General features: G+C 42.0%; 1 protein-coding gene across 2 annotated transcripts in view; it reads right to left on the bottom strand.

Moving 5' to 3' along the window:
* Positions 1–14,747, bottom strand: part of ARHGAP20 (Rho GTPase activating protein 20) — an 87,518-nt gene that overhangs the window by 17,718 nt on the left and 55,053 nt on the right. For both annotated transcript variants that reach the window (XM_019530215.1, XM_019530216.1), the window contains exons 7-9: positions 12,110–12,187; positions 5,934–6,000; positions 3,692–3,880 (exon numbers count right to left, since the gene is read on the bottom strand). In XM_019530215.1, coding sequence (XP_019385760.1) covers positions 3,692–3,880; positions 5,934–6,000; positions 12,110–12,187 — 334 coding nt within the window. The remainder of the gene's footprint in view (positions 1–3,691; positions 3,881–5,933; positions 6,001–12,109; positions 12,188–14,747) is intronic.

The raw sequence follows: 14,747 nt of genomic DNA, 5'->3' as shown, positions 1-14,747 counted from the left end.
ATATGTAGATCATAGTAAGCATTACTACGGCTTGGAAAGTTTTCTGAGCAGTCGCACATGAAATACTTACTACCATCATAGTTCTTAGTACCCCACTAGAGTCTAGAACTTGCTCCAGTGAGACCCCACGGCTGAAACCAAATATCAGCGGATTTTCAGTCTCAGCCCTAGGATTGCATTGGAGCTGGCTTAAGGCACTGGTGCAGCCTGGAGGCTGGGAGCTGAACAAACAACTATTTATTGGGCTCTCCCTGTTCCCTACCCTCTGCACCACAGCCAGTTTGAGCCAGCTCCCATGTGGTGTTCTTGTTGTGACATGAGGGTGTGAAGAATTCTGTGAGTTCCCTGGGTAAATAGTTGCCTGTGAATGAAAAAGAACTGGACTCAACTGACAGAAGGTTTCTTCCAGTCCTACTTCTTTATGTTTATTACTGATTGGTCACCTTCAAAAAAGTCTTTTATGGAGCTATGGAAAACCTTTTTTTTTTTTTTTTAAATATTATTCCAAACCCTGGAATACAAACGAACAAATAAGTTAAAACAATGAAAAGCCAGTATCATAAAAAATCCTCCTGGTTCGGAAACAGAAGGAAACATTTAGTTAGCCTGAAGAGATTTCCAGCCTAGGAAAGCCACTCCACTGCCACGGTGCATGAGCATGACTGAAAGGAAATCACAAAGTGTGGGGAAGAAAGGGGATGCATGCATATCTTTGCCAGAACATGCAAGAAGATAATATGTGAGAGAAGCTCCACCTTCTTCTAGGTTGAAACACAAATAGGTTATTTAGTATTGCTAAGGCAGTACTTTTGTACTTCAGAACACAGGCCTGGAACTTGTAGGGCTTCCTTCTGTGAATTAGTCTGGGCCAAAATGGTAAAACAATAACATCACCTTGGTTGCAAATCTTTTTGGAGGCGGCAAGTTTGGCACGATGTGCCTTAATCATTGTGGTGCAGTCCAAGTCAGTGCTGCTTGTACTGTAGGTATGATGAAGGCGATTCCGTTGCCCGTCAGTTCTACCAAATTACTGCCACGCAGAGTGACAGACTTTTTCCTTATGTGAAACTATTCTGAACTGGCCCAAACACTAACCTGGTTAGCAATCTGTGGCTTCTCTCAACTAAAACTTATACTACTGAATACTTCCATGGTCAATGAGATTTCCTTTTTGTATGGAGACCAACCTAATGTACTCTCCTTTCTCTTTTAATAAATGATTACATAACAATTTGGATGCCAGACAAATAATTCACACTGGTCAACTATTTGAAGTTAAATGGTAACCAAATGTGTGTTTATAATACTCTACAGGCATGTGCTAACAAGCACTTTTTGCTCATTATGTTGTAATAAATTAAGCTAACACATGTGTGCTAGAAGCCTCCTAAAGAGGCAACACACACATTTAAACCCCTTTCATGCTGTAAATACTGCTGTGCTTTTATAACCAGGTCATGGGAGGGCCATCAACTTGGTTAGCCCAAGGATAGCAACTTTTTCACATTACAGACATTTGTCAACTGTGTCTGCATGTCAACACCTACCATCATGCTGTTGAACTGCTGGAGCGTTCTGGCATGGTCTTGGCAGCTAGTCTGTTCTGCCTCAGAAAGGGACAGCGTGTCATGCACGTATAGCAACACAGGTATCACCAGGGTTAAGATACCCTGGGATGTTAGAGCAATGGGGATAGACTGGGAAACTGCTTACACAGACATAGGTTAGGGGTCATAATGTACTCAACATAAGCATGTTATTCTGTTAGCACAACATATGGCTAAAACAATGAGGTTTCCACGGTTGCTACTTGTATATTAGCCACACTGTGTGTGGACAAAGAGCCAACTATATCCCTCAGTGGCTGCAAACTCACTTAGAAGTTTTAGTAGATTTTGTGCACAAGTTTCCAGATTACTTTTTCATCCCATTTCAAAGAACCCAACAGAATAAATGGAATGCCTAGGCAACTCCTACTAAAATCAAGTGAAGCATCAGGAGTCCCAAGGTTGATTACCTCAGACCTCCTCCCCTTTCAATTTGTTGTGAATTTTTCTGGTACATAGTGTCACCTGGCAGCTACTAACAACAACCTAGCCTTTGGCCAGACGACTTGAAGATCAGCTGAATGCTGAATTATGACTACTGGCCTTTGCAGTGCTGCCCTTCTCCGTTTTCCTAAACTAAAGCTCAGGAGTGCAAGCCAAGAGGAGTACATGAAAACACATGTTAATCAGGTGTGCAAACAGCCTAACCTTTGCATCACTTTAAACTGCTTTGTCAGTCAAGGATGAAAATAGAAAAGCTCAACAAAGCAATTGCCTTTTATTCCTACTTTACACAAAGCTTGTGCATTGTTTGAGCATTGTCCCAACCCTCTGCTGACCCAAAAACCAAGATGCAGCAGCAGCCTTCCTTTATCTCCAGTAGTTTGCACAGCGCTATCAGTGACAACTTTACAGCATTGATTTTCATTTCTGTTTTCTCTTGCCAGTCAATGTCAGGTGCCAAGCTGTGCCTATAAAGCTAATTATACCTGTTTGCTAAATTGCCTCATTCCTAAAATATGCCATGAAGTAATATATAATGCTAATTACTAGGAGGCTAAAAAGGAAATGAATGTATATAAAGTGTAATTAATTTCCTGTATAATTTACAATATAAATGGACAATACTGCATATATGTAATTAATTTCAAGAAACATTAAAAATGGAATTTACCTATACATCATGGGTGAAGATATCCACAAAATATGAGCTGATGGAGAGATGCAAAACACATTTCTCCCAGTGCATTAATTTCACACCTCCGCATTATGATTAATAGTGCATTAGTGCAGAGGCCCCAACTATACTCAGAGTGTTAACATGATCAATGCAGATACAAAGCCCTATACACCTATACACCACTAAATAAGAAAGAGCTTCAGCCCCAGAAAGTTTACAATCAAAGGCCCTAATTCTTAAAGATTTACTCACATGCTTAACTCTATGCCCTGGAAATGGTTATTCTCACTGGAGTCACAGTGCAAGGCATTAAGCATGTATGCGCTGATGTCTTTGCAGGATCAGAAGGAAAAAGAAAGTATCCCCATTTTACTCTAGTGGAACTGATATACAGAGATTATGTCCCCAGCTCAGGAAGGTACATAAGCGCATGCCAAACCATAAGTATCCAAGTCACCCTATAGAAGGCGGTGTTTACAGTTAGCACCTTACGAAGTCAAGATGCCTTGCCTGTCATTCAGGAACCTTGTGGCAGGGTTAGTAACTGAATACGAATATTCTGAGTTCCTGGTCTAGGACCTGAACCGCAAAACCATCTTGCCTGCTACAGAAGAGTAAGGCTGCTAAGGAAGAGGATTTCCTTGATCAGCAAATAAACCATTAATAAAAGCAAACAAGCAGGACAGAAGAGAACTGGCTGGCTGGCTTTGCTGCAATTAGAATGATCATTTGACAAGCAGTTCTCTAAAAAAAAAAATTAACTTCAAAAAATATAAACTGCAACTCAAAAGCAAACTTGAGTAAGAGAAAACTGTATCATATTCTCTTATTTGGCTGAAAGGTGCATGTCTGCCCTCTTCCTCCCTTCTTTATCTCCTGCCACATGCCTGCTTTCTACAATAGCTACAAAACCTAAACACTCTCTTGCTAAATGAAGCCTCTGTGAGGAGAGTGATGGACTTACCATTTAGTTGCTGGCACACAGCCAGACGACTTGGCTTGAGTATAAACTGGCACTGCAGGTCTCGGGGCAGCTGTTCCATTAATAAGGACCCCTGAAGGTCCAAAGGGGAGGCACAGTCCTTTGATCCTTGTGTCTGAGACATAGCATCTCTAATGTGACTCATTTTAATTCCAAAAGGATATTCATGTCCTGCTCAAAGAGAAATCAAAATTATCTTCTGTGGACTGAGAACCTACAAAACTCAGTATACCTTGAAGAAGCAGCATATTATGCACCCTGGCCACCAATACTTATTTCCTGGTAACCTCAGAATAAAGGTTTGATGCTTTTCTAATTTATGATGGCACATAAAGCCATTACACTCAAAGCTAAACTGAGGTACTAGAAAAATCAGACCCACTGTGGTTGTACTGTGCAAAAGCCAACAGAAAATTACGAGTGATATTTTTTTCAAATCCAGTCTTTATTTTTCACTGTTTGGTTTGCTGTGCTGAAAAATTTCATTATTAGGTTTCCCAGATTGCTGGCAAGAAATGGAGTTTTGGGAGTCCATGAACAAAATTTTGTCAAGCAAAGGGAATAAAGGGGAATGCTACATTCAATATGAAAGTAATCTTCCCTTTCTGTCCCTGGTAACTGGGCACCCATCAGTGCAGACAGGCACTCAATGATAGTTCCTAAGGCTGAAACAGGAAGAAAATATTAATCACACAGTTAGTGTGATTAATAAAATACAGACTAGTTCTATCCTGGCCAAGCTGCAATGCTCAGGGACTCTACAGCATGTAGTCAGTTCTAGGGGATCTTACAAAAACTCTACCTGAAAAGCTCTCCCTGGGCTTGTCTATACACAGAACTTAGACTAATTTAATTACAAGGGTGCTGGTACATGTTTTTAATTAAATTGATGTAACTTGTGCTTAGACGTGGTCCAGCCTATTTGTGCAGGCAACCAAAGATGCAAGGCAGAAAGAATCTGACATGCTTTAGCTAAACTGTCTTCTGAAGTACATCTGAAAAAGGCTGGGCCCTTAATATATCCAGTAGACTTCTGAGTTAATATCTAGGGTCGCATCAATTAATAACCAGTATACACCTTCTTCACCATAGATTACATACTGCATAAGGATCAATCAACTAAAAAGATTTTGCCACCTCTGCATCCCGTGAAGCTGTATTTAAAACTATTCATGAGTATATGCAAACTACACTGTATATGAGACTCTGGAAGACAGTTTGGTGTGCTTCAAAGCCAGAGCAGTTTGCACTGTCTATAAAGATCCACCGGTTTGACATTTTATAAAATATGAATAATATTTGGCTCCATAAGACATCTGGGGTTAAGTCTGCTACGAGAAGGAATGGGATGATTTAGCTGTGGCTAGATTTGAGGCAAGAAAAAGAAAACCCACTAACACTTCTTGTTCCCACTAACAATTCTGTTCATTTGCACAATCTAATGTGATACAACTACTACTGCAGATCATGGAAAGTTCTCAGCATTGAAAAGGGGGGTCAAATCCTTGAAGCAAATCAGACATGGGCCACTCCAAACCTTAATCTAACGCCCACTGGGTTTTGGTGGAGGCCCCTGAGGGGATAGTCTAAAAAAAATAAGTCAGTTTAGGCAATGAATTGACAATGTTTGGTTCAATTTCAGCAAGAGGGTCACAGCCTGGCTGCTTTCAGTCAGCTAGTCAACAGAGACAAACATAGGGCTGGGAGGCACTTCTTGGGTCACTGAGTCCAGTCCTCTGCCACGCAATTACATCATGGACAGAAGAACTTTAGTATGCTGCATTTCCCCAGCACAGGCTGAGTTTCTGCTGCAACAGGGAAACACTGTAAACAATGCTGTGGCAAGAGAGGAGGAAATATGACAAAGCCAAAAAGGCTCCGTAAGAGGATGCAAGTTATTAGAAAGGTTGGCAGCAAGAGGAAGACTGAGCTGTACCAAATGGAACACAGCACAAGTTGTGGTGAAAGATGTGGTACTTTCAAAGACTTTCAAGGGGGGGATGACAGAAGGAGAAGTGGCCTGCAAAAAAAGGACTCAACCACATCTGGGCAGCACTTCATGAAGGCAAACCCTCAAGACAGGGAAGTAAAGAAAAAACAGGAAAAAAACCAACAAAATTAGGAAGCCTCAGTTCAGGTTTTCTGTATCTCTTTCTTTCTTTTTTTTTTTAAAGTGAAAGTTAATGAGTGAATGCTGGAAAGCAAACCCATTCCAGACACTTACCTATGAGCGGGTAAGGAGCATCTTCTTTTCCTGAATTCACCCACAACTGGTAGTCTTTTTCAGAGCCCTTTAAAAAAAATCAAAAGTCACCAGCCATTGAGATTGTAGTACATTAAGGTTCTCACCACAATATAGTCTGTCCTAAGGGATTAGAAACAAGGGAACTCTCTCAATAGCTTCTACTCCTATAATACCCAAATAAACAGAACAGCTAAGCTTTGAAATATCTGTATTACCATGCCACACAATATGGGCTGTGAAGGCAAGATCCAAGCAGCACAAGTGACAGGACATCTATACAATTCTAGCAGCCTCACTTACTGGATCCATCTCTCTCTACAGTAGCAGTGGCGGGGGGGGGAACAGTTTGCTAAAGTGCTTATCTGATCTTTGCAGTGCATTTATCCTCAGAACAAGCTTCTGAGGTAGAGAACTACTACTACCACCATAGTATAGGTGGGGAAGAGAAGCACAGAGCATCAAAACAGAAATTGTCAAACTGAAGTGGATCAGCTATGCTGGAACATTTCCCCTGCCTGATGCAGGGCAAAGGACAATGTGTTCCCCTCACCTGGGGATTCCCTGAGTCCCTTGCTGCCCTGTGTCAGGTCTTGCACTGACTTACACAGGCATGGGTCAGCATGGACTCTGCCACAGGGCACCATGGGAGTTGGGGAATCCCCTGTGCCCTAGGCCTCCACACAGGGACCCATGCTGACCTGTGCCTCCACCTGAAGCACAGGCTGGCACAGATCCTGGCAAGGAGGCATGGAGCAACAGGAATTTCCCAGCTCCCATGGACCACCTTGGACTGGGATCCCTGCTATCTTGTGCCTCTGTGTGCTGGGATGTGTGTCAAGTCTTGCACCAACCCGGAGACATGGGTCAGCACGGGTCCTGGCATGGAGGCACAGGGCCCCAGGAATCCCCTGGCTCCTGCACCATCCCACATCTCCTTGCCAGGACCTGCCCTGACTTGTACTTCACAAAGAGGCATGGGGAAGGTCCCAGCATGGAGACCTGGGGTTATGTGGGTCCTGGCATGAAGGAAAGGGGCACCCAGGATTCTCTGGGTTCTGTGCCTCCACTCCAGGACCCTCAGGGGACTTTTCCAGCCTATAGAAATGTGCCCCAGGCATCTTGGTAAACAGGGAAAGCCAGGAAGGTAATCTAGGGGCCTGATCCTATCCATGGTGAGCAAGATTGGCCCCTTAAGTTCCTAGAACTGCCCACACTCTCTTATCACACAGCAAGTAGACGGCCTAAAAGCAGCAGAATTTATAAGTACCTTTTATCATGCTACTGATATGGTGCAACAAATGACAGGGACATTCATTTGCTTGGTATTTGTGCCATCATAAATATTGTTGTAGAGGCATAAATGTGATGTCAGTCAATGGCTGTTTCTACCCAAGGAGACTAAGCAATTTGTCCAAAGTCACAAAGACAGTCTACAGCACAGAATGAACTTAAATCTGGGTTTCTCCTTCAATGGTTAAAGCACATTTAATCAACCATCCTCCCAATGACCTACCAGACCTCCCTTCTGAAACAAAAACCAGCTCAATCTTACTTTTCTGCAGATTTCAGCTGCCCAACCCTCTCTATACTGCACATGTGAAGTGGCAGCACTGCAGACAGATAGCCTCAGAGGCCTTGGCCCTTCACTTCAAAGAAAAAGGCAGGCATGAACAAATGGGGCAGGATTTCACCCTTGTATACACTCACATCACTCCAGCAAACAACATAACCTTGTAGGTATGTGAATGGCATGAGAATGTGGCCCTCCCCCATTTTCTTCCTAAGCAGGATACTCTCTTAAGAGATGTAGAATCGTGATGGAAGAAGCAGCCAGGAAATCTCTTTCATACAATAAAAATACCTAAGAGATCCAGGAGCATCAATTCCTTATAGCCAAGTCCATGACAGGGATGGGGTCCTCTACCATGTTTTATGGGTTGTTGACCCATTACATCTTTTAAGATCTATGAATGAGAGTACTGACACACTCCAGAATACATGGTTAGAGAGGATCTGGGATGGGGACATTTTTTGAAGAAGTTATGCATAATAGTTCCTATGGAAGTAAAAGATTTTCTAAATATGCTGGGTTACTAGAAATAAACTTAAAAAAATAAAGACCCCATCTCTCTTGCACATAAAATATGAAAAAAATATTGTATTATTTCAGATACACTGTGAGGCAACTGTGAATAAAGGACTCACATTTGACAGCAACCATTTAATGGCAACAGGACATTCCCCAAACTCTCAGGTCTCTTTGGTATTTTGCCTTCTGCAAACACCTGCACTAATGCTGACACACCCCATAAAATCATGGCTGCTTTCACTCAGATTGACAGAAGCCAAGCTTTCTGGACCACATTAGTGCTGCCAAGCTAGCTAGCAAGAGGTAGAAGGAATATAAAAATAGGCATTCCAAGTACCTCGGGGCTGGCAGCCAGAAGCAAATACATATAGTTGAACAGCACAAGCTCTGAATGGGGAGATGGAAAAAGAAAGGGGCTGGTAAATTCAGTTTTTAGGGGATGACTTATTTCCAATTGCAAGTCTCACCTCTGCTTTGCAGCACTGTTCCCAAAATTAGCAGCCCAAACCCTTTTTGTTACCCTGCGTGATAGTTCAGAACAACTGATCAATGACATTTTGCAGAAACTAGTTGTAGCTCGGTCAGACAAAGGACACCATGAGAAATGCTGATGATTTCTAAAACACAGTGAAGTCAGCCACAGTAATAGCTCCATTAATCACATACCATATGAAATGTATTTCATTTAATTACCATTGAAAAATCATACTCATGCCTTTCAGATGCTTGTCTCTGGGCTTCCATGATATGAAATGACATGAAAGCATTCAAGATGTTCTATAAGGAAAAGCTACTTCTCTAGTAAAAGCAATTGCTGGATGTAGCTGGTGTGCTTTGATTGATATACACAATGCAGCTTTTTCCTTAGCCTGTCTGATTTTATTGCTAGTTGTGCAATATGCCCATAATGAAAAAGCCTTCATGCCATGAAAATGCAGAGATAAAAAAAACCCTACTATATTACTTGGAAGAGTAATATAGCAAGCAAGATATTAAATCATCTAGATAGCTTTTCATTCTTTTTTCCCCCACTCAAAGTAGTAATTTAAACCAGGGTGAAAGATCAGTATGTATACAAGAACACTAATCTGAATGCTGCGCTAACAATGGAGTAATAACCAACTCCTTCCCTTTAGGCTAAGGGAAATGCCCCTTTTCAGTGTTGCTGTTTTAAATGACTGTACTTCCCTATTCTGTATGCAGAGAAAACAACACCCATAATGAAGGGGAAACAAAGCGTATCAAGAGAACAAGTGTATCAAGGATGCCGCCTAAATCCTCTTCTGTTGCACAGAAGACTGGGAGAGACAATGGAGCAGATTCTGATCTATGTCATCTCTTTGCATCATACCGGTTTTAAGGATATTTTTTACACTGATAGAACAGACTCATTCAGACTCAAGAAGATTACCCTCATTCAGCCCACCATCATACCCTACAGCATCACAGAGCCATAGAAAATTAGGGTTGGAAGTGACTTCAGGAGGTCATCTATACCCTGCTCAAAGCAGGATCATCCCAGTCAAGGCTTTGTCTAGCCAGGTCTTAAAAACCTCCAAGGATGGAGATTCCAGAACCTCTCTGGATAACCTGTTCCAGTGTTTTACTACCCTCCTAGTGAGAAAGTTTTTCCTAATATCTAACCTAAACTTCACTTGCTGCAACTTCAGACCAGTGCTCCTTGTTCTGCCATCTGCCAGCACTGAGAACAGTCTAGTTCCATCCTCTTTGGAACCACCCTTCAGGTGGTTGAAGGCTGCTATTAAATCCCCTCTCAGTCTTCTCTTCTGCAGACTAAATAAACCCAGTTCCGTCAGCCTCTTCTCATAAGTCATGTGCCCCAGCCACCAAACCATTTTTGTTGCCCTCCACTTGATTCTCTCCAATTTGTCCACATCCTTTCTGTAATGGTGGGGGGTGGGTAGCAAAATTGAACACTACTCCAGATGTGGCTTCACCATGCTGAACAGAGGGGAATAATCACTTCCCTTCATCTGCTAGCAACACTCCTACCAATGCAGCCCAGTTTGCTGTTAACCTTCTTGGAAACAAGGGCACACTGCTGACTCACAATCCGATTATTGTCCATTGTAACCCCCAGGTCCTTTTCTGCAGAGCTGCTGCTCAGCCAGACAGTCCCCACCCTGTACTGGTGCATGGGATTGTTCTGTCCTAAGTGCAGGACTTTACACTTGTCCTTATTGAATCTCATAAGATTTCTTTTGGCCCAATTCTCCAATTTGTATAGGTCTCTCATCAGAGCTGTTCATGCGGTGTTGCTCATTTATGAAGCTAAATACTCCTAGGAATTGGTCTCATCTCTACTTGCAAGCCATAGACAAAAAGAAGTGAAGTGAAGAAGGGCTTAAACACAGTACAGGGAACTGTGGCAGACTTTCTTTACTCAAGGTCTGCAGTATACTCTGAAGACAAGGGAAGACCAAAAGGCAACCAGGGCAAGAGGCATTCTTATACCCTGAAGTTCTGTGGTCAGACTTGACTTCCGCCAGGGCTGGGTCTTAGGTATTTAGACTTAGGATTGGCATGTAGCTCCCATAATCCCAGGACTGCTCTAAGGTAACAATGATACCTCTTCAGCTGTCATACAGACTCTTCCCATGGTACAAGCAGGGTGTCTGAGGAACAGTGCGAAGTGTAGTGGCATGTTGGCACAGGCTTCCTCTCAATGCTAGGTCTACCCATGGCAAAATAAGCTCTGCCCACTCACTTGCACTTGAGTGTCCAGCAAGTTGATAGAATAAACATCTCAAGAGGGATCCCAAATATATGCCCCAGGGCCAGACTCAAGCTCTTGGCCTTAGAATAGCCAGAGAGCAGCACTGAGGAGACTTAGGGGACACTCATAGTTACCTGGAGCTACTCCTGAGCAATCCACTCCGCCTTATGGCTAGTTTCTGATGCACTGAAGCAGGAGTAACTGGGCAGGCCTGAGGGCAGGAACAAAGCCATACAGATATGGGTGCTGAGAACATCTGCATTCAGGATATGTCTAGAAAACAGAGTAGCCCTTTGGAAGCTCCAAGGACCTGTGTCAGATAGGTATAGTGTTTATAATGAAGTACCAGTCCTAAAGCTGCTCAAAACTGTGCCCCAGGCCACATGCTGCCTCAAGAGAGCAGGAAAGCAGTGTTCAACAATTCTTGACTTCTGATATTTAAGTCTACATTCAGAGTATCCTGAGCAGATCAACTATCAGGGCCAACCGACGTATCAATGTCAAAAGGCTTGTATCCTAAGAGCTATGTCACTGAACTTTTCAACCACAGGGTTTTTTGCTCAGATCAAAGCAGGCCACTTACTAGCCTGTGAAAAAAACTCCCACCTGTGGACTTTGTTTACTATCAGTACAAGTCAGAACCAATTCAGGCAGTGGCAAGAGGAAATGAATATGCAAAGTCAGAATTCACAGACCTGATTCTGGACCCTGCCACTGGCTTACTGTGCAACAGCAGGCATGTTACTTAAAGACCAACTCCTAAAGCAGACAAGTACAATTACACACACAGAAGGGAGAGTTACATGCTCAGGCTATTTCTGCTATTCCCACATCATTTAACTGTAAGAACGCACAGGCATTCAGACAGTTTTCCAATTTGGACACCAAGGAGAGCACCTGCATTTGCAATTTAAGTACACAGATTTGTAACTGTAATTGTGATGCCTAATTTAAACGGAATAAATCAAGGCCAATAAAGATGCGTCTCCCACTGAAATCAGGACACATTAGGCCATTGCCAGATACAGGAATTGTATGAAGATTTCACTTGATCTAATCTCAACAATGTGCAAAATCATCTTAGCAACCACCATGACTGCTACTTGTCCCTCATTGGAGCATTGTGACACTTAATACTCATAATGCATCTGGCAATCCCGAGATGAAGGGCATTTTATTAACATATTTCTATTTCAGTTCTATAAAACTGTATTGTTACGGAAAGGGGTAACATTAGTGGCAATGTCTTAAAATTGGTTAAAGTACTCAAAATGATCCAATCAGTACATATTATGAAAAAGTGTCACCAGATCTGATGCAAGGACTTACGCTAATTCCCAGCTGCTGCAGCGCCATGAGAATCACATCATTTGCTGTATCAGCATTGGTTACAGTTAATGTTTTTGACTGTGGGAGAGAAAAGGAGAAGAGAAAATTGGCATTAAAACTACAGAGTTTGCAAAGAACAATTCCCAATAACTGGACTAGCAATGCATTAGTCAGTAGCAAAACCCTGCATGTATAGGATGTGCTGCTAAGACCTTGGCTGATAAACCAGATACGCTCTGTTGAGAAAAGCCAGCTGTCAGGTCTATTTGTTTATTATGTGCCAGAACAAGCTCCTAACCATCTCCCCACCCAAGCACACCACAGTAGAGGGGCAATTCAGTTATCATTCTTGACATGGGAACCCCTGCATTGAAACATGCAGCTGAATCAGCCACTAAGAATTGCTCTTAAACTGCTCGCACGACAAATAAAAGATTAATTTGGGGTATATGAATGGTCTTTCAAAAGGAGTGGGGTATTTCAGACTGAACACAATGATTGTGTTTACTGAAAAAAGTGGTGAGCACACTGACATTTAATAACTCACTTTTTTACTGAAGATCTAACTAGAGGATAATTACACTGATCAAGACTCTGCCTTTTGCTATGTTTATTTATTTATTTTAACACGTATGCATGAAAGTTAAGTTTGGTTTGACAGAAGCAACACGTCACCTTAAGAATTCCCACCCAGCCATATTTGTACTTCTGTAATACCCTCCAAATCTATTGATCAGCAATATAAAAATCTCCCCACTATATGCACTATTCCTTTAACAGGCTGAGGAGTGAAAACATGACCTTGATGAGGAGGAAAATGGTTTGGCCATAGTTGAAGCCCTTCTCTGTATGTCCTGCTTTGTTAAGTATGGCACTCTGAAAGATTTTCTTTGTATCACTGTCAGCCCTGTACTAATGATATTCCTACTTTCTTGAGAGCATCTAGCATGTTGCCATGACAGTGTCCCTTAACCTTATTGTCACTTCCTCCCTTTTACCTATTCACAACCAAGTAATTTTATATGAAAAAAGAATATTTTCAAGACACTGGCTAAAAAAAAACTAATTAACCCCTGACATCAACAGAAAATGCAGAAGTGGTACTGCCACCATTTTAAGTAGCTTGGGAGAGAAGGGAACACAAAACATCAGGGGTGTCTGTACATGTACATTGAGGCTGCTCCGACGTGCTGCAATTACAGTGCATTGCAACAAATTTGATTAACTGAGACTGCTGGAGCGTAATAATTACCACGCTCCAGCAGATTCCAGTGCCGTGTGCATCAGCATCCCCGCACTGAAAAATGGCAGTGGGGAGGGGGGGGGGGCTTTAACTAAAGCTTGTTTAATGAGCTTGTGTATAAATGCCCCAAGTGGCCCAACATAATATATTTCAAAGCCAGGATTTGAACATTTGGCTTTCAGTCATGTGAATCAGTTTGCTATACTCTGTTGCTATATATAATATTGATATTTTATATCAATTTTAAATTGGCAGCAGGACTTTCAGATAAAAACAAACCCATAACATTTTGCTTTTAACAAAAATTTGAAATGGCCTTCTGTGTAAGTCCCTAAATGCAACAAACTGCTATGGCAATCAAAGTAAAGTAGCAAGAATACTGTAGATTTTGCTTCAGGACATAGATGAATGCTCATAAAAAAATTAATATTTCCCCCAAGCAATGACATCTGGCACTCAGGAGTAGGTCAGCATATTTGCATAAGTTTTGCTTTTGGCTACAATATAATAAAATGTTTCGTGTTGCCTGTTCCCCCTGCTTCTAAAATGAGTTGATTCCCTGGGATCTCCAGCTGCTGCAGTACAGCGGGGATGATAGTGTCATAAAAACTACTGAGATTATGAAATTTCCATCTACTACTCCTCTGCTTCATCACTTATACCTAGACTAGCATATTTTACTTCAACAATTAGTCTCAAGAAGACTGAGTTTAGCTTATGAATTCATTCTAACTAGGAAGAAATGATGCAGCTGCAGGGGACAAGCATTCAAAAGATTTTCAGATACTTTTTCAGAAATAACTTGATCCACCCAAACCGCTACTGCTCTCATGACTGTTTAACATTTCTTTTACCAGCTCAACAATTCTGACAGTCACCTATCTATAGGAGCATGGTTTCTGGAGGAATCCCTCATGTTTGGATTTCTTCAGATACAGATTTCTTCTTCTTGGAAAAGAGCCTGCTAAAGGTACCGAGATTTCTACTAAAACAGAACACACCATTGCAATGACTTTTTGGGCTCTTGAAATACATTTTAAAGATTTGTTTAGAGGGAAAAAGTAAGTATATATATATAAAAAAGAGGGAGAATATACAGGGACTGAAGTATTTCTCTAATGGTTTGTCTGAAACTTAAAAAACTGTGGTTTGTTTTACTTAAATGTAGGGGTGCATCGATAAAGATTTTTTGGGCCAATACCAATGGTCCATTATTAATTAGCTTCATTGGCTGATTACTGATCTGATTGCCAATATGCAGCCTGGCAGCTTGGAGAGTAGCATCTGGCTGATAAGTCTGTTGGGGGAAAAGGGGGGCAGATTAAGGTCCCCGCAATGAGGGAGGGAGTGGGGCAGGCGCTGAGGCAGGGGCAGGGTCCTGGGGCAGGTGCTGCC

The sequence above is a fragment of the Crocodylus porosus genome, unplaced genomic scaffold, assembly GCF_001723895.1.
Source record: "Crocodylus porosus isolate Cpor-Errol unplaced genomic scaffold, CroPor_comp1, whole genome shotgun sequence".
Taxonomy (NCBI): domain Eukaryota; kingdom Metazoa; phylum Chordata; order Crocodylia; family Crocodylidae; genus Crocodylus; species Crocodylus porosus.
This window is presented reverse-complemented; position numbering and strand designations above follow the sequence as displayed.